At 42.7% G+C, this 23,602-nt stretch overlaps 1 protein-coding gene across 1 annotated transcript in view; it reads right to left on the reverse strand.

Moving 5' to 3' along the window:
• The window catches only part of DNTT (DNA nucleotidylexotransferase), a gene marked incomplete at its 5' end in the record, with an annotated part of 95,283 nt that extends 73,297 nt beyond the window's left edge, over positions 1-21,986 (reverse strand). The window contains 3 exons of the mRNA XM_082223752.1: positions 9,571-9,699; positions 17,077-17,245; positions 21,955-21,986. Of these exons, the coding sequence (XP_082079878.1) occupies positions 9,571-9,699; positions 17,077-17,245; positions 21,955-21,986 (330 nt within the window). The remainder of the gene's footprint in view (positions 1-9,570; positions 9,700-17,076; positions 17,246-21,954) is intronic.
• Between the last annotated feature and the right edge of the window lie 1,616 nt (positions 21,987-23,602).

The following is a 23,602-nucleotide window of genomic DNA, read 5'->3' on the forward strand; positions in this document are numbered from 1 at the left end:
CGTTAAAATGAAATGGGCCTCTTGTCAGATTTGTGTGTGTGTAGAAGCCATAATTTCGCTCTAGTTGCCAGGCGTTTTTGCGGAGAGGTCTCCCTTCTTCTTCTTCCTCTTCTATATTTTTTAATATTAAAAACTTCCATTGAAACAAAACATTCAGAAACCAAAGCACAGCTTCCTGCATCCAATCGTAAGCCCAGTCGGACTTTCGGCTTCCAAAAATAGTTCACAAACTGGAACAGTCACTTCCAGGTTTGCAGAGTTCGGGAGCCAAAACATTCGAGAACTAAGCTGTTTGAAAACCAAGGTATGACTGTATCATGGAGAGGAGTTATCCAGAGGCAGAACTTTTTCAAATAATGCCAGTGCATGATGGGTGTAGCAAAGGACATCATGGTTCGTACAAGAAATAATGAAAGCTGCCTTAAAGAACAAAAGCAATCTAAGTGGAAAAAAGAAAGAGAGGGAAAGCAATGGCCCAGTCACATTGCACTTGCTTAAGCTATCAAGATAAATGATAGAAAGCATAATGCCATTGCTATTTTAGGTAGGCTACGCCTTGCTTTCTGCTAGTGGGTGGACAGGTCTTGAGGAAAAATGTGTTACTGCCTATAACTGAGAAGAAAACTAAAATGCCACGTCTACTCAAACATTCTTGACAGTCAGCTAAAAGATGTCATCAAAGCCTTCATTTCAGTGATGTTTTCATTACTCTGTGTTTTCTCCAACTACCCAAGAGCTCATTAAGACATTTTAAATAAACAATCAGACTAACGTTTGAATATGTATTCCCCCCTAAACAAACCACTGCCAGCAAACGCTGAAAGAAATTGTAGGACTGCCTTTTCCCTGTAAGACACATTTTGGCATGTTTTGATTTATTTGCTCAGGATTAGAATAAAATAAAAATCTGCTTCACCACCTCTATCTCTTCTCACTGCCATGTAATCAGAATCAAGGGAGAAGTGAAGCACTGCTAACTGTTTGGATTTAACAAATATTTAATTGGCTTGTATCCTAGTAGGATACCACATCAGTATATGATACCGATAATTTTTACTGTCTGTTAGCCTGCCAGAAACATCCTAATAAAAAGGATATCTTCCACACTGTGTATTAAAAAGCAACATAGCCAAACATCTTAATAAAAAGGATATCTTCCATACTGTGTATTAAAAGCAACATTTACATTAATCTAGTACAGAGGAGAACCCCGGATTCCTGCAGGACTGTAATATTTCTGGTCCACGCATCACCTCCAAGAGATTTTAATTAGTTGCAAAGTTGATCCAGTTTTCACCTCTTATAAAAGCATTTTACAGATGTCTCCAACTCTAGAAGTTGGCAATAAAAAGATTACAGTTTCTGTTTTTGGTGTTAACTATACAACTAAACAAAACTGCATGGTTGTCGTTTGCATATTTTTAACTGCAGAGGAGAAAATGGCCACAAAGTCAGCACCAACCATACCTCAGAGGGGGAAAGCTTTCCATAAATGAATCAGAAACAAATACAAACTGAATTCCAAAACTGCATAGAAGTTTGCAGAAATAGATCTCAAGACTTTGTCAATCATTTCTTTCATAGGGTACTTTCCCAGTGGATTGGGTCCCTCGCACAGGACCTTCCACATTCAGAGCAAGCAACTTCTACATAGTGCTAAGGTTCACAGAGACCATCTATTACTTTATTGTTTCAACACATCAGTTTGTGAATTTCTCTTCCCTAAACACTTTCTACACTACAAATAAAATGTTATTTAGAAGATATTGTCACCAAGTTGTCAGATTTAAACTGCATTAAAAATAATTTACTTGTTTACCAAAGTCAGTGACACAACAGACTCTTTTAGGGATGGGGGCAAAATAATGAAATGCTACGGTAATAGAAAAAAAGAACAATCTCCCATCACCCACATACCGGATATAGTAAGGCAATTGGTATTCAGTCTATAGTCAAACATCCACTTTCTTATTCTCATGAGTAATGGCCCAAGGCCAGTACAATTCAAAAACTGTTTGTAATGAACCTCAGGATTGCTCCGCCCTTTGTGCCAGCCTTAACTACTTTCTGTTCTCAGAATTAAATTGTATTTGTCTATAAGAAAAATGTCCTTCTGCATTTTATTGCAGTTCAGTATTAATATTCCAAGCTAACCAACCTTCTTGGAGGGTTGGGGAGAGAATAACAATGTTTGTTTTGGCTCATAAAAATCACACTGCAGGCTTATGGAAAAAGACAGGAATGCAACAAGGTCTTGGTATGTGAAGAATCCTTTGCTCAGAGAGGGTAGCCGGTGACCATGTTACTGATTTATTACAGAAGCAGAGAAAGAAATTAAAGACTCTCCAGATGAAAACTACCATGTGATTTTACACTCTCGGACATTTATTAATCCTTCATCACGCAAGAAGACACACGGGGCTGCTGTAGAACTGCTTACAGGTTACAAGTGACATTTTCATTTTTGAAACTTAAGTAATAGGTAAGGCACAATTAGCAACCTGAAAATGCTACATAAAAGTGGGGCGTGGGTCTGCTCAAAACCCACCCAACTTGCACACATGTGTGAGACATGCACATCTGTCTACAACAGGTCTGGGCAACCACTGGCCCTCCAGACGTTGCTGGACCACAACTCCCATCGCATACCCTCCAACTGCCCCTATTTTCCAGGTAAAGGTAAAGGGACCCCTGACCATTAGGTCCAGTCGTGGCCGACTCTGGGGTTGCGGTGCTCATGTCGCTTTATTGGCCGAGTACAGCTTCCGGGTCATGTGGCCAGCATGACTAAGCTGCTTCTGGTGAACCAGAGCAGCACACAGAAACACCGTTTACCTTCCCGCCAGAGCGGTACCTATTTATCTACTTGCACTTTGATGTGCTTTCAAACTGCTAGGTTGGCAGGAGCAGGGACCGAGAAATAGGAGCTCACCCCGTTGCAGGGATTTGAACTGCCGACCTTCTGATCAGCAAGTCCTAGGCTCTGTGATTTAACCCACAGCGCCACCCGCGTCCCTTATTTTTCAGGAACAGTCCCAGAATTATGAAAGCCATCCCAGCTTCTGATCTGATCCCAGAATGTGCATTTCCACACACACCCCGGCAGTGCCACCGCCACCGAGCTCAGGGAGGAGGAGGAGCTGGCACTTGTCCTGAGTGGCGGCGGCTGAGAGTGATCATCTGACCTCCTCCCTTGGGGAGCTCGTAGCAGTTTCTGGAGAGCAGGCGAGGAGGAAGAGAAACTGCCACTGTGGAGGCCCAGCCCATGCATAGCCATGGCAGGCTAAGGCAGGCTGGAATGGGGAGGAGAGATACAGTTTGATTTGGGGAGCTATCTTTTGTTTCTAAGATACTGGTCCTGTGCTGGACAGCACATGACATTGCCTAGATATTTGGGTTGTATCTTTGATGCTTATGTTCTGTTTTCAAAGAGCGCTGAATAATATTTTTATGGGTCTGGACCATGATTTCTTCCCATAGGAGTCAGTTCTTACGCTTCCAGTCACTTCAAACTGTGCAATATTAATATCTGCTTTCTTTCTCAGTCCTTCCCCACTGCTCAGTTTCTCCTTGGGCCACCGAAAATGGCCTGTAACCACATCTGCAGCTCTGGCCTCCTTTATTCCATCTGGCTGTCAGGTTGGCTGATGAGGTCCCTTGGCCTACATTCTTTGTTATCCAAAGCATTAGAGCTTGTGGCCACTCTGCCCTGGTCCACACCACAGTGTGGAAATGTTGCAGCCCTGGGCATCACCTGACAATTATGATTTAGGATGTAACGTAGCACAAGCTTTATCCCTAGAAGTAGACGCTGAAAACCACGACTTGTAAGAAAAGAAGATTTCTTCAGCCTCATTACATGAGAGTGGCTGCGGTGTTAGCAAAACACCTGTTTTCTTGCTTGACTTGAGAGTATGGAAAATGGCACATTTAATTGCCTTTACAAAGCAACCGCTATTATACAAGAGAGCTCAAAAATGGGGTTTGAGAGTCCCACGGGTCACTTCTAAGTGAAAAATCCCTGTCGTTATCAAAGACCACACAGCCCAACACAGACTGCAGTGCTAACATTAAAAGGTAAAAATAGCAACAGCAAGAAAAAAGCTATTGCCAAGTTACAAAGGGAAAGAAAAGGCAATATATTTATATCTTAAAATAAAGTGGTTATAACAAGATGCTATCACCAGCACATAATTCAAGACAGTTTGGACCTAATTTGCAGGCTATGTGGCATTCAGCCAGAGACAATGCGTCATTTAATGGTTGGTTGCCCACAGCTTGTATAAGTAAATTATACTGCTGCCTCATCGCAGCTCCATATTTGCACAGAAAATAATCTTTCAGGACATCTTTTTTCTGAATGTATGAATTACAGTCAAAGCACAGGCCCCAGATAAAAACGCTGCGGGACAGAAGTTTAAATATAAAACTATTGCTATGAAAATCCTCCCAGTAAATGCTGTTCTTGCATTGTTCTTCACCACAAGATGTTAAGTGGTCCCACTGCAATTTACTAGTCATTTCAAGGTATATCTACTGTGCAAACCTATTTCAGTTTTGCACCTATTTAACTTGTTAAGGTCTCTCCTGCCCTGCAAAAAAATCATGGAAAATAATAGCATGCAAAGATGGTAAGAATTATCTGTTGAGATCCCTAGACTCCATCATAGAACTACAGCTCCCAGAGTTTCATGGGAGTGCAAAATCAATTTATAATGTTAATGTAGATGCTATTACATGTGTAGAATTAACATGCAGGCGGGGGGGGGTCACAACAAGTGGGCATTGTGCTAATTCTTATATTGCCCTCTAGTTGATCTGTTGATCTGTCAACAGCTGACCAAGCCTTAGCATCTGTTATCCTGCATTGACTGGTTGTTCTGATGTAGAATATCTAATCTCCTGAGAAGGAAAAAGGCCCGTTTCTGGCCTTGCTCTGTGCCATGGCACACTAAGCCAGAACTGAGGAACTGCTAGCTCACAGACCAAAGATGGTCTGCCAGACCTCCTCATTTGGCTCACAATGCCGTTTTCAGGAAGCCGTGCCCACCTAAGGGCTTCAAAGGAACAACTGGGAGCTGAAATCTCCTGGTTAGTCCTTTGATTGAGAAAGGTATGTTCCCACCCACCCAGGTGGGAGTACCCCTTCAATCCCCCACCCCACACATTTCCTCCATTTGGAGGAGAAACCTGGGGGGCACATCTGAAAGCCTTTTATAAACATAGCTGCTGAAGGATGTTCACAAAGCCCCTGTAGTTCACAGGTAAAAACCATCTGACATTGCAATGATGGCTGTAGCACAAGCAGATGATGCAAATGACGATCTGTCCGCCTAAGAAACTTTAACCACAAGTGAATATATTTGCAAAGTGATGGGCTTATATCTACCATGAAAGAGACCTCTCCCCCCTTCACAGCTTTTCAGAAGAGTGGAAGCTCAGGAGATCCCAAAGCAATAAAATATGCTTCAGAATGCAGTTTTATTGCTTGCAATGAACTGCTTTCAAATGAAGAGAACATAATAAGTAAAAATAATAGTAAAAAGTATCACACAAACTTTTTTTAAATAAATAAACTACACATCTGATTTATTTAGGTGCTACAAAATGACCCACTGGGGTGTAGTCATCAATTGTTTAAAACTGCCACTGTTCAGCCTTTCAGAGTTTAATTTTACTGACCTTTAGAGTGATGGATTTGAGAGCCAGCTGGACTATATTTTGAAATAAGAAGAAAGACATCAAAATTATATGCATGTACAGCTGCAATGGACTGACTGGGCACACCCTCCCCTCAGAGGCATCATCTTGTTTTGCAATGTTGTTGTTCATTATGGGTCACTTCCACTACCATGTCCTGGCATGGACACTACTGCTTGTGTAGCCAAAGCAGCAACATCTACACACAAGAGGGAGATATCGGCATGCTTGGAAGAACCCCAAAGTACCAAAAAAAGGGGGAGTACCCAAAAGGGGGAGGCAAAAGACGGATGAGGATTGAGCATTCTCAGTAGCCGCTGGATGCCGACTAACCATACAACCTATTATTGATGGAGTAAATATATAATTTTATTTGACATTAACATTTAAAAGACAAGGGATAGGCCTATTCTCAATGGAGGAATTTACTGAGCTCAAATAGCCAATAATGCCTCTTCACTGTAGAGGGCAACAAACAAGGCAGGAAAAGGAAAGCATAGAACATGAGGCCTACGCAACGTGCGAGTCACCAAGACAAATTATTATTACATTTATACACTACATTTTCTCCAAGGAGTTCAATACTGTTACATTGTTCTCTCCTTGGGAACAGCTGCTATGAGCATATTATGTCAGCCCTTCAGTGGTTGGAACAGCTCCCAGCCTATTTCTGGGCCCAGTTCCAAGTGTTGGTCTTGTCCTTTAATTCATGTCCTGCCTTAGTGCCAGGGTGCTTGAAGTATGACCCGCCTCCACATTTGCCCACTTGGACATTTAGGTCCCCATCAGAAGCCCTTGCTTGGACAAGAAGCTTGCTATGCAGCAGCATTTTAAAGCAGTCTGACCTAATTTACTGGTCCTGAACTTACATGCAGATCAGCAGGGACTCAGGCGGCACAAGAGGAGCTTGGGCAGAACAGCAGGGGGGGCGCCACCTCCCCAATCTGACACTTGAGTCAAGAGCAGGGTTGCCACCTTTGGTTGGGCAAAATACAGGACAGGTCAGGGGGGGAATTGGGGAGCTAAAAATTAATTTACCTGGTGCAGAAATGACTTCAAAGCAAGCCCTTACTCTCTCCAGCTCTCCAACTCTGAGTCTCTGTCTTCAACCTCTGCCCACACAAAAAATCTTTCCACCTGCTCTCCACCAAAGCCATGCATACCCCCTTTCTTGTTCTGACCCACTCTCTGCCCACACAGTTTGGAGGAGGAGGATGAGCTTGAAAACATGAAAAAAGGCATCCAAACAGGACACAAGACACTTTACTCTTTAAAAATGGACAATCACATTTTTCTAGGGGCAGGTGGCAAGCCTAGTCAATAAGCTCAGCATGGCTCGTGGCGGGTTATGTCTTTCCCAAGAAGGTTGTAATTCCTCACCTCCACAGACTTTCTACTCACGTTTATTCTCATTACCACTTAACTAACTGCTGAGCAGACTTTTGGAATTCATTGGAAATACCTATACAGTGGTACCTTGGTTTACAAACTTAATCCATTCCGGAAGTCCGTTCTTAAACCAAAGCTTTCTTAAACCAAGGTGTGCTTTCCCATAGCAGTGGGGAACTCAATTTACAAATGGAACACACTCAACAGGAAGCGAAACATGTTCTGCTTCCAAGGCAAAGTTCACAAACCAAACCACCTACTTCCAGGTTTGCAGCGTTCTTAATCCAAGTTGTTCATTAACTAAGCTGTTCTTAAACCAAGGTACCACTGTATATCTATAAGCAGTTGCTTGCCTTCATACAAAGTAGGCCTCATAAATGGTTCCAAATTATGCTATAGCAGGCTTCCCCAACCCAGTGCCCTCCCAATCTTTTGGACTACGGCCCCATCCTCCCTAGGCAGCACCACCTTGACTTAGTATTACTTGTGGAAAACACAAAAAGGGTCATGGCTGTTACTTTAATGAGGGACATGAGAGAGATGGAGATTCTGCGAGTGAGTTCAGATGCAGCATGAAGCAGGCACAAAAACTATATAATAAATGCCCTTGTTTTGAGCTGTCAGTTTAACGAGGTAGGGGGGAAATGACAAAAGAGCTTAACTTTTAAAAAGCCAAAACAAGGCAATAAATCTTTATGTTTAGGCATATCTGAAATAATATTGTGGGGGTAATATGCAGCCAATGATTGCAGAGGAAAATTCATAACTAAGGAGGACAACACAGCAGCTTGAACAGGCTCTGAATTTTGAGTGGCTCAGGAAAATGAAATTCAACATTCAGCTGGAGTCAGTTGCAGTCTGTAGCCCATCATAGCCAATCTGTTCCTCATTTTGGTAGAATGATTAGAATCCTCAGGGCCTAACAGAGGATGCTCATACTCACTTGACATAATACAGAAAGAGCAGAAAAACTTTACTATCTGAAAGCCCATCTCCCAGCTATTGATACCATGGGGAAAGATTCCTTAGAAAAGGACATTTACATGGCATTTTTCACAAGTTCTCAAAAGGTTACACAGTTCTCAGTAATGTTTCCAACCCTATAAAGTAGGCCAAGAGTAATTAACAACAGCAACAAATGTTACAAATTGGGGGGTGGAAAGGTTTTGGCTGAGAGAGAATGGCTTGCTTAACTAAGCTGAGCTCACTGACCAGAACCACATTGCAACTAGCCATGCACTGAAATGAGGCATGAGCTTGTTTCGGTGTTTGCCAATCACAAAACAGAACCATTTTTTATTCCCATGTGGCAGGAAAGCTCTAGTCTAAAAAGGTTAATTGGTAATAGCAGCGGTGGGACAGAAAATGTAGGTTGAAAATGCCAATGAGGCACACATTGAAATAATCACAAGCTACCATCTGTCCCAACCCATTAAGGAGAAAATGACAATGGACCTAGACACTAGGTGGTTGGTTGTCTCTCTCTCTTGTACTGGAGGCCTTTAAGCAGAGGCCTGACAACCATCTGTTGGGGGTGAAGCCTCTAACTCGAGGTTTCCTACATCAAACAGGGGATTGGACTACAAGGTCCTCTCCAACTCTATGGTTATATAACCACATGACAGTCATTTTTATTGTGTCCATCAGGAAGCATAATTTAAGTTGCTAAAGCAATTCTTGAAGCAGTTTACAAGTCATTTCTGTTCTGCTTTTCCAACAACAAATGTTGGGCTCATAAGCAGCTCGCAATAATCACAAAAACATTTTTTTAAAAAACCAAGAAACATTACATTACTTCCCCACGACATGATCCCATGTTGCTGGGAAGTGTGTGAACTAAATAGCCATGTGGGAAAAAGTTGATTGTGCAGCTCTTGATCGATTGAGAAAAACCCTATCCACAAAGTTGTTTGACCCACACACAACCACCAGGAGTGCTTCATGACACCACAGCAAGGTTGTGTGAGATCAAGAAGCCATTCTAAAGGAACAAGTGCTTTAAAAAAAAACACGGTTTATTGATTAGCTTTTTTAAAAAAGTGTATTCATTAACTAGAATTGTGCCAAAGCTCTGTGCATATTTAGAAATAGTTCCCATAAAAGTAAGCAAGATAGGCTTCTTAATAAATATGCCTAGGATGGTTGTTCATCCTCCGCCTTAGGTGTTGCTGTTTCGTGGGCAGCTATACAGTGATGCCTTGTTTCGCAACCGGGATCCATTCTGGAGCTCCGGTCACTAGCCGAAAAGGATACGGGGCAAAGCACCACATCTGCGCACAGGCACGGAGCTGTTTGTGCTTCTGCGCATGCATGAGCCATTCCGATACTTCCAGCTTTGCTGCAGATGTTTGCCAGAATGGATGCTAGACAAGGTGGACGTTCACAAAGGTATTACTGTATGAACAACGTATTTAGTTCCTCAAGGTGCCTGTGGTTTAGTGTGACGATCTATTCTGAGAAGAAAGTGATTATGTATATTACCGTGAATTTTTTGTTGTAATTATTTAATGTTGTCCTCCTTTGACAGGCATATTGGGAGACACTATCCGTACCAAGGACTGACGTATCCACTGACTGCATGGATGAAGTAGCAGAACACTTTTCACCCACCTAGAAAGAGAGAAGAGGGGGAAATGGGCAATTTGTCATTCTAATAATTACCTCAAAACCTGATTGCCAAGTTTCTATTTCTACAGAATATATTCAGTTCCTTTCTCGCCATGCTGCAAAACATTTCAAGCAAACAGCCCCTTCTGTTTCTCTCGTGGAGACAATGTGCTTTTGAACAAACCCACCCATATTCTCATGCCATCTTTCTCTTATTCTGACAGCAACAGTTTCAAACTGTGATGCTCCCAATATAGAATGAACATCGCAAACGCCTCTTACTGCCAGCTATGGGAGATACCAAATGACCGCAGCATCATTTGGCCTGTGTCTGAAGGATCCATAATGGGACCCACACCACTGATAGAATTTTCATATTATCATATTATCTCCCATCATTCCCAGACATGATGCTTTTTATTCAAGTATTGAGTTACCATGGGAACACAGGAACCCGCCTTATATCAGCTTAGACCATTAGCTCAGTATTATCTAAACTGACTGGCAGCTGTTGCCCAGGAGATGTTCCAGGAGATCCCAGGGTTCATACCCAGGGCGTGTAGCCCTTCTCCCAGAGGGCAAACTTTACATTTGCCATGAAAAAGTTGTTATGAAAAATGTCTCTATGGTGACCAAATGACCATAAAACACAGACTCTGGAGAAAGATAGGGATAGACTGGAAGGGCGAAGAAACATACAGCCTGTGGGTCCCATTCCCTTCTGGGCAACATTCTCAGGTTCACCTATCACTCGTGTGGAGGGTCAGAGACAAAACTGGGCAAAACAATGAATATATATATTTTTAGCTTTGTAGTACATTAGGCTGGTTTCTTAATGCAACACACACCTCTCTCTATCCTCCAGCAAGAGTCATTATTAGAGTTCAAGGGCACATTCCAACCAAGCAAAAACACTAAGGCAGGATGTAAATCAAGGGCTGGTGAGGGGTGTGGCCTCAGGAAAGAGGGTGTGGCTAGGGAGATCCACACAAAGTGACCTGGAGAGCCACATTTCGCCCCTAAGCCTGAGGCTTCCTACCCCTGGGTTAGACTGGCTAAGCCATATTGCCACACATGCTCTGACTAGTATTAAAACTTCTCCACGCCTGTGTTCTTTATCCTAGCCAGTACCCAAATGAGGAAAATACATTGCTTCCTCCTTTCCAAAGACCACAGGGACTCCATGTTGAGCTGATACTGTAACATGGTAAAGTTGTCAACTGAATCCCAGCTGACCAGCAAGAGAATCAAGGAACAAGTGGCTTATAAGTGGTTTCCTCTTGCGAAAAGCAGAGTTTGTCAAAGAATCGATTCTTAAGGTTACTTGAGAGCACCTAGTACTGCTCCCCTTCTTAATAAATATGATTCACAAAGTCAAATTATAGAACATCTCAGTTTGGGGGGGGGGAAGCACCCATTCCAGATTGGTTCATTCTGTATTGACACATTTAAGGACAAAGATGTAGGAAACCCGGTATAGCGTGAAAAGCTTTCTTCCATGTCTACGTCAGAGACATGCCTATAATATATGGGACAAAAGACTTTTGCCAAATTAGATAAGCCCTTCCGCTAATAATATTTCATCTAAAAGTTGGCATTATATATGATCCAGTGGAGACTAGAAATTCATTTACTTGTTCAATGGCATTTGTATTAGGATAATTTCTAATAGCAGTAGTAAGCGCGGCTTTCTGGTAATTTTCGCTGTGTGTTTTGAAAGGAGGGAAATTAGTGTGCGTATGTCTGAGCCTGCCTTGGCAAATAGCCCAAAGGGATTCAGTAGGTTGCGACAAAATCATTCAGACTTGATAATAATACAATCTGTGAATTATACTTTAATGGTGGATTTTAAACTGCAGACATCATATCACAGCTAAATGGGCTGCCAGAGACCCAATGCCAGCTAAAGAAATTCAGAAGACAGTAGTGCTGCGTGGGAAATTTCGGAAGTTAAGTCATCTCTTAACTTTGTAAAACTTCCAACTTCTGAGTTCTCTAGTTTCAATGATTTTATGCAAGAGCAGGCTGAAGAATATGTCTATTATGTGCAATTTATGACCTATAGCTTCAGTTTGCCTGGTACAACATGATTAAGTATCAACATGGCCTGGAAAATAATTTAATCACCTTAAACAAGTTCCTTTCAATATAAAACTTATACTGTACTCTCTTGAGATTTAAGTTAATTCCAAGAGCCTGTTTAGACAGAGGATTTTGTAACATATATAATCAGTGATGCTACATTTTTGCAACAAGGAAATTGCCAGTTACACATGCTCCAGTCACTTCCAGATTAGACTAATGTAATGTGTTGTTCATGGGACAGCTTTTGAAAAGTGACCGGAAACTCGAATTGGTGCAAAATGTGGCATGAAGACTTATGACAGGAGCCTGGTCAATTTAGTATATTACACTAATACTGCATCAGTTGCATTCTGCCAGCTTTTGAAGACACAAATAGACTTGAAACAGAAAATTGCCTCCTTGCTGGGACCTGCAGGGGATGGTGAGATCACAAAATTATAGAACTGAAGAGTTCAAAGGAACCCAAAGGCTCATCTAGTCTAAGTCTCTGAAATGCAGGAATCACAGCTAAAGAATCCCTGATAGATACCCATCCAATCTCTGTTCAAAAACCTCCAATGAAGGTGTTATGTTCTGAGCTTGGATCCTAGAATAATAGGCAGGTAGGATCCTAGAATGCAACAACCTGATTGGCCTGCAGGAGCACCCCAATCAGGCCCAGGAGGAAGTTAATTGGCCTATAAGGCCAGTAGGATCCTAGAATGCAACAACCGATTGGCCTGCAGGAGCAGGCCAGTCAGGCTCCACGAGGGAAGCAGAATCAGCCAATCACACGGGACCTATTGTGCAAATAATGAATATAAAGCCAATGGTTTCTGAAGGGGGGGTTCATTTACTGTTTTGATGAGCTGCAATAAAGAGCATGAAATCAAGAGCGACTCCAAGTATATTTCAGAAGGAAAGTCCAACACCCTCCAAGCTAGTTTGTTCCACTCTGAAACAGCTCTTACTGTCAGAACGTTCTTCCTCATGGTTAGTCAGAATCTCCTTTCTTCTCATTTCAATCCATTGGTCTTACCCTCCACAGGTCTTACCCTGTGAAGCAGCAGAAAGCAAACTAACTCCATCTTCAGCTATGTGAAGATAACTGTCATATCACCTCTCAGTCTTCTCTTCTCCAGGCTAAACATACCCAACTCCTTCAACCGTTCCTCATGAGGCTTGGTTTCCAGACCCTTGATCATCTTGGTCGCCCCACTCAGAACAGGGGTGGTTGCCCAGTGTCTGATCCTAGCTCTGTGCAGCTTCAACAGAGCAAAATCACGATGGGGCAACCAGGATATTGTGTGGCTGGATGTGAGAGTCAAATGATTTTTTTTTGTTTTAATGCTATTGCTTAATGTTGCCTAAAATCTGCCACCTGAGATAACCACCTCATTCTGCCTAGTTGTAGCATTAGCTCACTGCCTTGTCCCTCACCTCCTGGCTAATCCTGGCCTTTCCTCCTCTCGCTGGGCTCCCCTGCAGTGGCAGAGTCCACACTCCAGTAGAGTCCATTATTTTGTCACTGACCCTTGTCTAAAATTAGCTGATCATTGTAAAACAAATCTCCACTTCATGTTGCTCCAATTAAATTACAACAAAATTAATTTGAAAAACCCTTAAAAACCAATTAACCTTTATTTCAACTCTTCCTTATTCCTGGAGGCAGCAGAAAATCTGAAAGACCATTCTGGTAGCAAAACGTCATGGGCTGGTTTTAAACATGCTTAAGGCAAGGGCTTCCCTGCCTTCTGTTCAATTTCAGTGTTTGGTGTGTTGTTGTTGTTTTAATTTCATTAAAATTCTTACTGCTTTGATATGTGTCTTGATTATGAAAAGTTCATTTGAGATGGATTCTAATTAGCCGACTTGTACAGAACGAAGCCAGAGTTGTTCCTACACGGGTAAGCATTTAGAGCATGAAATATTTGCACCTTTTAAGCCATGGGTAGGCAAACTAAGGCCCAGGGGCCAGATCCAGCCCAATCGCCTTCTCAATCCGGCCTGCTGATGGTCTGGGAATCAGCGTGTTTTTACATGAGTAGAATGTGTCCTTTTATTTAAAATGCAACTCTGAGTTATTTGTGGGGCTTGCCTGGTGTTTTTACATGAGTAGAATGTGTCCTTTTATTTAAAATGCAATTCTGGGTTATTTGTGGGGCATAGGAATTCATTCTTTTTCCCCAAAAAATATAGTCTGGCCCCCCACAAGGTCTGGGGGACAGTGGACCGGCCCCCTGCTGAAAAGGTTTGCTGACCCCTGTTTTAAGCCATAGAGAAAAGGATTGTGTTGCAGCACATAAAGAATTGCATCAGGTCTGAGAGAAGCCACAGCCTGAGGAAGGAAACAGTGGTGTGTGGTGAAATTTTTTGTAGGCGAGCAGTTAGGGACAGAGGCGCCAGCTTGTGAGGGCAATTGGGGAGGCGATATCACAACATCACAATGTTGTACATGTGAGCATCAAGCCTCCTTCTCTAAGCCAGGCTGAAGCTTCTCAGGCGTCTGACAGAATGCTAGGACCCTACTGCCTCCTTCCCAAAACCGGGCAGGGTGGCTCTTGGACCCCATCACTGCATCGCACTTCCCTCCCTAAACCAGGCAGAAGCTTCCTGGGCTTGGTTGGTCCACTGAAATTAACGCACCTATGACCAGATCCACACCGTACATGGCCATCATTATCCATGGGTCAACTCTGAGTAGAACTAACCATCTCAAATCTTTGACATCTGTCCTGTAGTTTGGGGCATAAGTAGCGCAGTTGGGAGAAATTGCTTCCATAAACTTGGAAAGCTCGGTTATTATACATCAAATCCCTTAATTGTTATGCAAATGTATATAATATTACTGAGTTAATCTCTCTCTCTCTGTGTGTGTGTGTGTGTGTGTGTGTGTGTGTGTGTGTGCACTCACAAACATGCATGCATGCACACACAGAGGGATTTTCATTACCTGTTCCTGCTCCCTGTTCTTTTAATCTTTTAGCACAGCCCCTCATGTAAGCCAATACCGAAGCTTAACCTGTATAAATCAACAAATGTATTGACATAAACAGGCATCATCCAAAGTATTGACTATATTCTTTTCTTCAACAAATCCATTGGCAATATTTTTTTTACAAAAAAATAATATAAGCGCTGTACAACGTCCGGTGCCTGAGAGCAATATCGCCATCTGGTGGGTACATGTGGATTTTGCTAACACAAGACTTGGATTGTCGACTTGATTTTAGACACATGCTTAGGGCTCACCCAAAATAGAGTTGTTCCTTCTTAAAGTTTAGCAAATTATCCAGGGTGTGCAACACCTGTACTGAACAGAGCGATCACAATATCCGGAACAAATCAGTCAACTGCAATATCCCAAAGAAATCTGGGCCTTGCAATATCCTGAAGAAATTAGGGAACTGCGGTATATTTTTTTATCTGCTCAGGTGATAGAGACTCGCATCTCAGCAGAGCGTTTAAATTATTGATGATGCCAGATCCATATTTCTTGATCAATTGTCATTCCCTGGCTCTGCACTCATAAGAACTAATTCTAGCATTCTCCAACTATGAGCTATCCAGGTTCTGTGAACAAAAAGACTGAAGTGATACTATACATTAACAGCTTGTTCACACTTAACGGTGCTGCCACTGTTCTCTCCATGTAATTATCCTCTGACTTGCTCACACCCACAATCTCTTAAAGCACGGCATTCACATTTGTAACTGGACAGCCTTGCAATCCCTCCTGTAGTCATGATGGCACTTGCTGAGCTTGCCATGATGGCAGCAATTGCTCCTGCTTTTTATGCCCATTCTTTGGGCATTGTAATTGACATGGGATGAGGACTACACATAAGGAGTTCCAATAGCAGGGCTGTCCTAATTACTTTCTTCAAGATAGCCACAGAGCTGCATTAGGCTTAAATGAATAAGAACAGTGTCTTGCTTGTGGTGGGGGCTGCTGTTCTGGGCAGGGGGGGTGAGAAAGTAAGTCGCAAACTCAGCTGGGCAGATACAATTAGTGGTGTGGTTCTCTGGCTTGTGGCATGAAGCACATTACTAAAGTTATAGGGAAAACGACAGTGCTATAATGTTCAAGACGGATTGTAGAGTTAACGTTGTGCTCACACACAAACTGAAAGTTCCTGCATTGAAAGCATTCTGCAACAGAGCAATATTACGGTGGGGGGGGTGGACAGGGGGGTCTTTGAGAAGCTACCACCATGTCCTCTGTTCTGTTGGCTAGCTGTGACCTGGCCCCCTCAAATATTTTAGGGGAGGGGGTGAAGGGACCTTGGCCCCTAGGAGTTGGCTCCTATGTCTTCAGTCCCGCTTTGAGGGACATGTCAGCAGAATGAAGGGGTTTAGGATCCATGACCGACCTCCCTACATGAAAGGCAGGGTAGAAAGGGTCTCCCAGTGTGGTGTGGAGAGCCAGTGTGGTGTAGTAGTTAAGATTCGTAATCTGGGGAACCGGGTTCACGTCTCCGCTCCTCCACATGCAGCTGCTGGGTGACCTTGGGCTAGTCACACTTCTCTGAAGTCTCTCAGCCCCACTCACCTCACAGAGTGTTTGTTGTGGGGGAGGAAGGGAAAGGAGAATGATAGCCGCTTTGAGACTCCTTCAGGTAGTGATAAAGCGGGATATCAAATCCAAACTCTTCCTCTTCTTCTTCCCAGGCTGAGGGACTGGGAGAAGAAGTGGGCTCCCAGGTGGGAAATGGGAGAGTCCACTTCTCTGTAAGTGGATAAATGACAGAAAATGTGTTTTTTGAAAAGAAAAAAGATACATCACCTGGTCTCAGTGGCAGCAGCCCCTTACCCACCCAAAATCTGACCAACTCAGAGTTCAGCATTTGGTAATTACATGTGCACCACCATGTACTTTGCCATAGATTATTTATTGATTATCTAAATTTGTATGCTGCTTTTCCATACAAATACACTCCAAGATCATCACAGCTGGATATCAGGGAAATTATGGAGGTGGGTAGTCAGAAGGGTAGAGAAGATCATGTGTACCAGCACTGACTCTAGGCCATTATCTGTTTGCTTCATGTTTCTCAGGGGGCTTCCACAGAGAAGGAAAACAACCCCAAGCCATGTTTTAGCAGGAGAATAAATTAGGTAAGCCAAGTCCGGCTGTGATCCAACAAGCAAGTTAAGTACCTTGGATTTCAGCCACTTTGGATTCAATGAAGCCAGCCTTCAAATCCATTTAAACCTAAGTATTCTGGCATGATCATCCATTACAGGTATTTGTGGTTTTACTTTTCCAACATGTTGCCCAGCCTGTTGATTTCACACTGAGTCCACTTTACTTACAAGCCGATATTTCTCTGAATCCACCGGCCTTCCTGCCTCCAGGCAGGCTGTCAGCCACGAGACGTCCAGGATCCTGAATCTCGCACTGTCCTCCACCTTCTGTGCTTGTAGCCATTTCAAGATCTCAGCGCAAGAATTATTCTCAGTCACAATGTGTGTGACAGAATCACTAGGAAAGAAACAAATATAAAGAAAAAAAGTGTTTCTCCCAGTTATCAGGCATAACCTGGAATTTTGCTGTTCACAAAATGAACAGGGGGAAGTGATTTGACGCCAGGATGCTTTCGATGACACCTTCAGACTGGACTGTCCTCTGACGCTCAGTATCAATTGATGCCCTTAAGGCACATGTTTTTCCCCCACCATTGCCTGCAGCACTGAAAACATTTGGCCTGCCCACATGCTGTTGCAATGAAGAGCCTCCTTAAGGTTATCTGACAGCCTTGAGAATTAACAGTGTGCCTGTTCATTGACTTGGAGCTTCATAACAGTTAAGAGACAGTTGGGCTAAACCCTTCAGGCAGTGCTACTGCTGGTATGTCTCAATAAGCTGTCTGTACTTGAGCTTCTACATATGGCAGCTGAAAACCAGCACAAGCCTTGTGCCTGATGCCCACAGGCTTGTGATCTTCAATATACCAGTCCTCTGGTTTAATCCAAGCAGAGCAGGGACTGCATAGTGACTATACCTTTAAAGGACATTTGAAGCACATTCTGTCCCTCAATGAATTCTGAGCACCGTGGTTTGTTAAGGGTTTCTGGGAATCATAACTCTGTGAGGTATAAACTACAGGGCCCAGAATTCATTGAGGAGGAAATGTGCTTCAAATGTCCTTTTCAAGGGATAGCGTGCTAAGCCGTTTAAGACACTTACCAAAACTTGTTTCTAAAATTACTGCCCAAATAGGATAGCACCTTCTCGCATAATTTCATGTGGCATAAGCCATATGTGAAATATATGGTGAGTCATTAATTTACCAGATGGAAGCAAGAGCCAATCAATCAAATTTAGCTGCAGTGGCACAGTGACTTGACTTGCCACAGCAGCTAACAACCAGCCAACGCCTTCCAGAGAATGCTGGAATATGTTGCAGAGCAGAAAAATTAACAATTATTATGTATTTATTACATTTCTGCATTCACTGCAGCCTCCAGGCAGTCATCAAGGGCAGCCCCACATAAAGTGCATTGCAGTAGTTCAGATGAAAGTCACTACGGCATAGATTACTAAGCCCTGGCTGCCCTGGTCCAGGAACTGTAGCTGCCAAAGCAGCCTAGTATGACCATAAACACCTCTAGGCATAGAAGCCACCTGGGACTCCAGTGACATGACTGGAATCCAAGAGAACCCGCAGGCTATGAACCTGTTATTTCAGAAGGATTTCAACCGCTCCCAGAACAGGTTGTCTACCAAATTCCCAGATACAGGAACTGTCCATCTACAGCAATGTCTGCCTTATCAGGATTCAGCGTCAGTACATTGGTCCTCGTGCACTGTGTCACTGATTTCAGGCACCTCCTGATTCAGATGGAATGGAGAGACAGAGCTGTACTAATGACCTGGTGCTCCAAAAAGCCAAAGAGCAGTTCCCAGTAGTTGCATACAAATACTGAATAACATGCCTCGAGTGCTCTGGTCCATGGGGGTCACGAAGAGTCGGACACGACTAAACGACTAAACAACAACAACAACAACAACAACAACAACAACTGAATAACATTAAGCAACTGGATGGATAGTTGCAGCCAGGACCCCACAGGACAAAAGCCACAGAGCTGAACAACCACCCCCTAGTATGACCTTGCAGGTAGGAGTGAAACCATCACAATACAACCAACTATTGCCTTTGCCACTACACCATGTGCCTGAGCTGGGTCAATACTCACCACTATGTTCCTATAACTGACTTCAGAGGAACAGGATTCATTGTCACAGACAGAGAAAACTTGGTTTGCAGTGCAAACTGCAGGCTGCAGCAGGGAGGCGGGTAGGATTAAGTTCTCTACCCAGCTTGCTGGGAGCCCAATCCAGTTATCAGGGCAACTGGGGAGAGAGGGATGTTGCCCTCAAGGGCAGAACTACACAGTGAAGGTCATGTGCAGTTTGACCCTAATACATCTTGAAATGCCACTAGTCAGGCATATTAGAGAAGGGAGGATCCAAAGAATTGCCATCCTGCTTCTGCTTTGGATTATAAATTGTTTTAATTGCTTGTTTTATTGCATTTTTCCATTGATGTTGTAAGCTCAGTTTTTTTGCTAGAAAGATGGGATATTGTTTCCTAAGTTAAAAACATATCTGAGTAATCAGATTCACTGTGCATCAATGTTCTTATCAACACCGAGCTAGGTTCTGCCTTGTTGTCTCAACAACAACAAATTTCAGTTAGAGATGTTTAACTTCTGCTTCCTGTGGTTTATATCCCTTTATATAAAAATGTGCATATTTAATGTATATGTATAAAGCTGACGATCTGGGAACTTTGCCATTTCTGCACTCACAACAACAGCAGCTCAGCCAACAGTGCCACAGTTTCCTCTGATACTTTTACAGCTGCTGCATCATCTTCTTGGCAAAAAAAAAATGTAAGAAGTGTGGGATTTCCACAGCTATTGTTGACAATATTTTAAAATTGACGGTTAAATGGTCTTGGCTGAAGTGAATTCAGAACGGATGCAGGAAAACAAAGCGATGCATTCCATTTCCTCACTAACAATATGAAGCATATTTGCAAGATTTTGTTTCTCCACCTTTTCCTTGCTCCAAAGGCATTACTCTGCAATCACACACACACAAGTATCTTTCCTAGCCTGGAAATGCCAAGGATTAAATAACTTAATGGAGCCTCCAGGAACCACCCCAGCCCCCATTAACATAGGCTTGCTTTGAATTCTGTATCTTGGTCACACTAGAGCAGGTATGGGAACCTGTGGCTCTCTAGATGTTGTTGGTCTACAATTCCCATCATCCCTGATCCTTGGCTATGTTGGCTTCAGATGATGGTAGTCCAACATATGGAACATACATTTCACCATCCCTGCACATTCTTTTACATGTGCAATTGGTATTTGTTAGGAAATAAGGTACAGTGGTACCTCAGGTTAAGTACTTAATTCATTCCAGAGGTCCGTTCTTAACCTAAAACTGTTCTTAACCTGAAGCACCACTTTAGCTCATAGGGCCTCCTGCTGCTGCCGCGCTGCCGGAGCACGATTTCTGTTCTCATCCTAAAGCAAAGTTCTTAACCTGAAGCACTATTTCTGGGTTAGCAGAGTCTGTAACCTGAAGCGTATGTAACCTGAAGCATATGTAACTTGAGGTACCACTGTACAAGCATGTTTGATTAAATTTCATCATACCATCATGTTAGGTCAGGAACCATTGTCGGTATGGAAAGAGATAAGAAAGCCATTGCGAGATGAATTAGATGCACTCCTGATATTCTACTTGACTTGAGAGATTCTATTTGAAAGAATTAAGAGCAAAAGTGATTAGCAGTTTTGCTGCACTGGTGCCCTAAAGCATGGGAATGACAAAAAAGGTCAGACAACTGGGACAACTGGTCGGAAAATCATTAGTCACCAGCCACATGATGGCAAAGAATGCACACAGCCTGTTGTGGATGCCATCGACCATGTTGTACCAGAAGAGAAAAAGAAGCATGTCTGTGTTTACTCAAAAGACACAGGAAGAGGCCTTTATTTGCAATACTCTGTTCAGCCCAGATCAGAAAAGATTTAAAAATAATGACAGAATGGAAATCTGTTCAACTCCAAAGCACATCAGCCTCTTAAAAGGTGCATTTGAAAGAACTGCCTATTCAGACTCTAGCAGAAAGGGAGATAAAAGATTTTATGAGTGAACTCTACAAATACATTTAGGTACAGAGTTTAGGGATGTGTCGACACATAACAAACAGAGGAAGATAAAGTGTGTGTGTGTGTGTGTGTGTGTGTGTGTGTGTTCAGGCTGGTGATCTGAAAATTGTTTAGAAACCAATTTATTCCTTTATCATTAAAAGAATGAAATGTCTGAATAGTCTTCTGAGAAGCAGCAATGTAAAATGAAGGACTCTTGTTTCTTCAGAACTGATACAATAACTTGTCTCAGGAGGATTTCCAAATCTGAAGCCACTATCACTGTGGTTCCCACATTTTCCTATAATTTTTCTAAATGGCCTAGAGGTCCATTGAGGGGGGAAATGTGGGAGCTCAGTCAGAAGAGTATGAGACCCTTAATCTCAGGGTTGTTGGTTCAAACCCCATGTTGGGCAAGATTCCTGTGTTGCAGATGTCCTTCTGGTCCCTTCCAACTCTACAATTCTATGATTCTATGCTGAAAGCTAGGAAGAAGACTCACATGAAGGTCATCTGGACAAGGGCTGAAGCTCAGTGGCACTACATGCTTTGCATGCAGAGGGTATCAGCTTTAATCCCCAGCATCTTGATCACCTGAAACTCAGGAAAGCCGCTGCCAGCCAGTGTTGACAATACTGGGCTAGATGGACCAATGGTATGATCCTGTATGGTGCAGTTTCCTATGTTCCTAAGGGATGCTAGTTTCTTGCAGCAGTCAAGAATTGTAGCCTATGCACAGAATACACCTCTGTTGAACTAAAGTGCATTTGAACATTCATTACCTTGAAGCTATATAGACATCAAACTAAATATGTAACTCGAATGCTAAGTGAAGTTTCACAGAAATGTTGCTAAACAGCCCACTTATTCCACTTACTATTCAGTTCAGATCTCTTTGCTTCGTTATCTTCCTGTCAATTTCCAAAACTTTTAAGCGACAGAAAAATTACTAAAAGACAGCTACAGAATATCTAAGCACATCCTTGCAAACCAAGGCTGCAATTCCATATCCCTACTTACCTGGGATAAATTACTTCTGAGTAGACATGCATAGGACTGCACTGTCAGCAAAAGATGTTAAGCTCCAAGTCTACATACAAAAGAATCTAATGAATGGTGAGGGTGGAGTGGTGGTTTTTTTCCCCATACCTTAGCTCATTTTCTACCCTGAAGCCTTTTCTTCTTGCTAAATCCATCAGGAATGTCCTTCTGCTCATTCCCATCTTCTTCTCAACAATAAAAATGATTATGTCATTGAACTGTATTTTGTAGCTGCTCACAGGAGCTGAAAGTTGCGTCCCTTTCCACTTCTTCCTCATGGGAATAAGGCCTGTAGCTCTGATCATATTCATGACACAATGCAGATTTTGTCTAAACCAACGCTTCACTCAGAAAAACCAGCTTGCACTCAGTCTGTCTGCCCAGCCAACAGGCAGCTTTTGATGGCACCATCCAGTGATGTCATTTTGCTCTATTTCTCTTCCAGGCTGACAAGCTCAAAGCTATATGGGAGTAAACACACCAGGCTTTTTTCAGACTCTGTGTGATTCACGCAACTTTTACAAGTTTCTCTAAAGTCAGAAAGCAGAAAAGGTAGTGCAGTTGTCACTCCCAATTCTGTTTGAAAAATCTGTCCAAGAAGATAGTGAAGCAGCTTCAGAAAACTTTGGTTTCAGCTGGTTTTGAAATAAGAATATCATCAGTACAGTGAAATGGTACTGCCAGGTTTCTTTCTCTTAAGCTAGAAGTGTGCCCCAACCACACGACTCAGATCAGATTGCAGCTTGGTGCTTCAGAAATCAGTCTGACTCAGTCTGAAACACTTTGCAGGCTGCACAATTTGGCTCGGGATCTGTGGCAGAGTCAACTTCAGGAAAAACAAAGCAATTCCCCCTCTCCATTCACTATTGGGAAATTTAAAAAATAGCCACAGATTTTGTGTGCAAGATTTACAATTAATTGGAGGAGATCAGAACTGAAACACATTTGTTTTCCTCTTCCAAAGCACTGAGACTGAAACTTGGTAAAATCCTATCCTCTGATTGGAAGCTTGTTCTAGCCACCAACAACAGAGTTCTCCTTACTCTCTCTCCTGCCACAGGGTTCTGCTTTATCTAACCCCTCACAGACATCTCCCAATCCTGGTGTTTTCCATTTAGCAGTATGTAGTACTGGGTGGTCCAATGTGTGGCCCACAATTGTGTTCTCAGTAAAATCATGGTTCCATCCTGACACATTTTGCATTGCACTACCTTGGATGTCACTAGTCAATTCACAACCCAAGAGCAATCAACTCGTACTAGAGAAACTCTTCTGAAGAGGCCAAATACAGTCTACAGATTCATGATTTAGTACCATGGCTTAATATTGTCAACCTGTAAAGGCAGTTAATTAGGATACACACCAAAGAGTACTGTGGCAAAATGAACAGGACCTCCATCTCATATGATCCATGACATCCCTTGACCCAATACAATATACCAATGGGTCAATGCACTATGGACTACTGCTCTGTGCAATATTGTGGACCATCATGACTACTGGACACATTTCCTATATTCAGATCAATACATGAACAGAGAAAGATGTTATATTTCCAATGCATGCTGAAAGACCACACAAATATTACATTAGACTTTTAAAAAACACTCTCCCTTTATGACCACTT

The sequence above is a fragment of the Podarcis vaucheri genome (genome assembly GCF_965113315.1).
Source record: "Podarcis vaucheri genome assembly, chromosome: 5".
Taxonomy (NCBI): Eukaryota; Metazoa; Chordata; class Lepidosauria; order Squamata; family Lacertidae; genus Podarcis; species Podarcis vaucheri.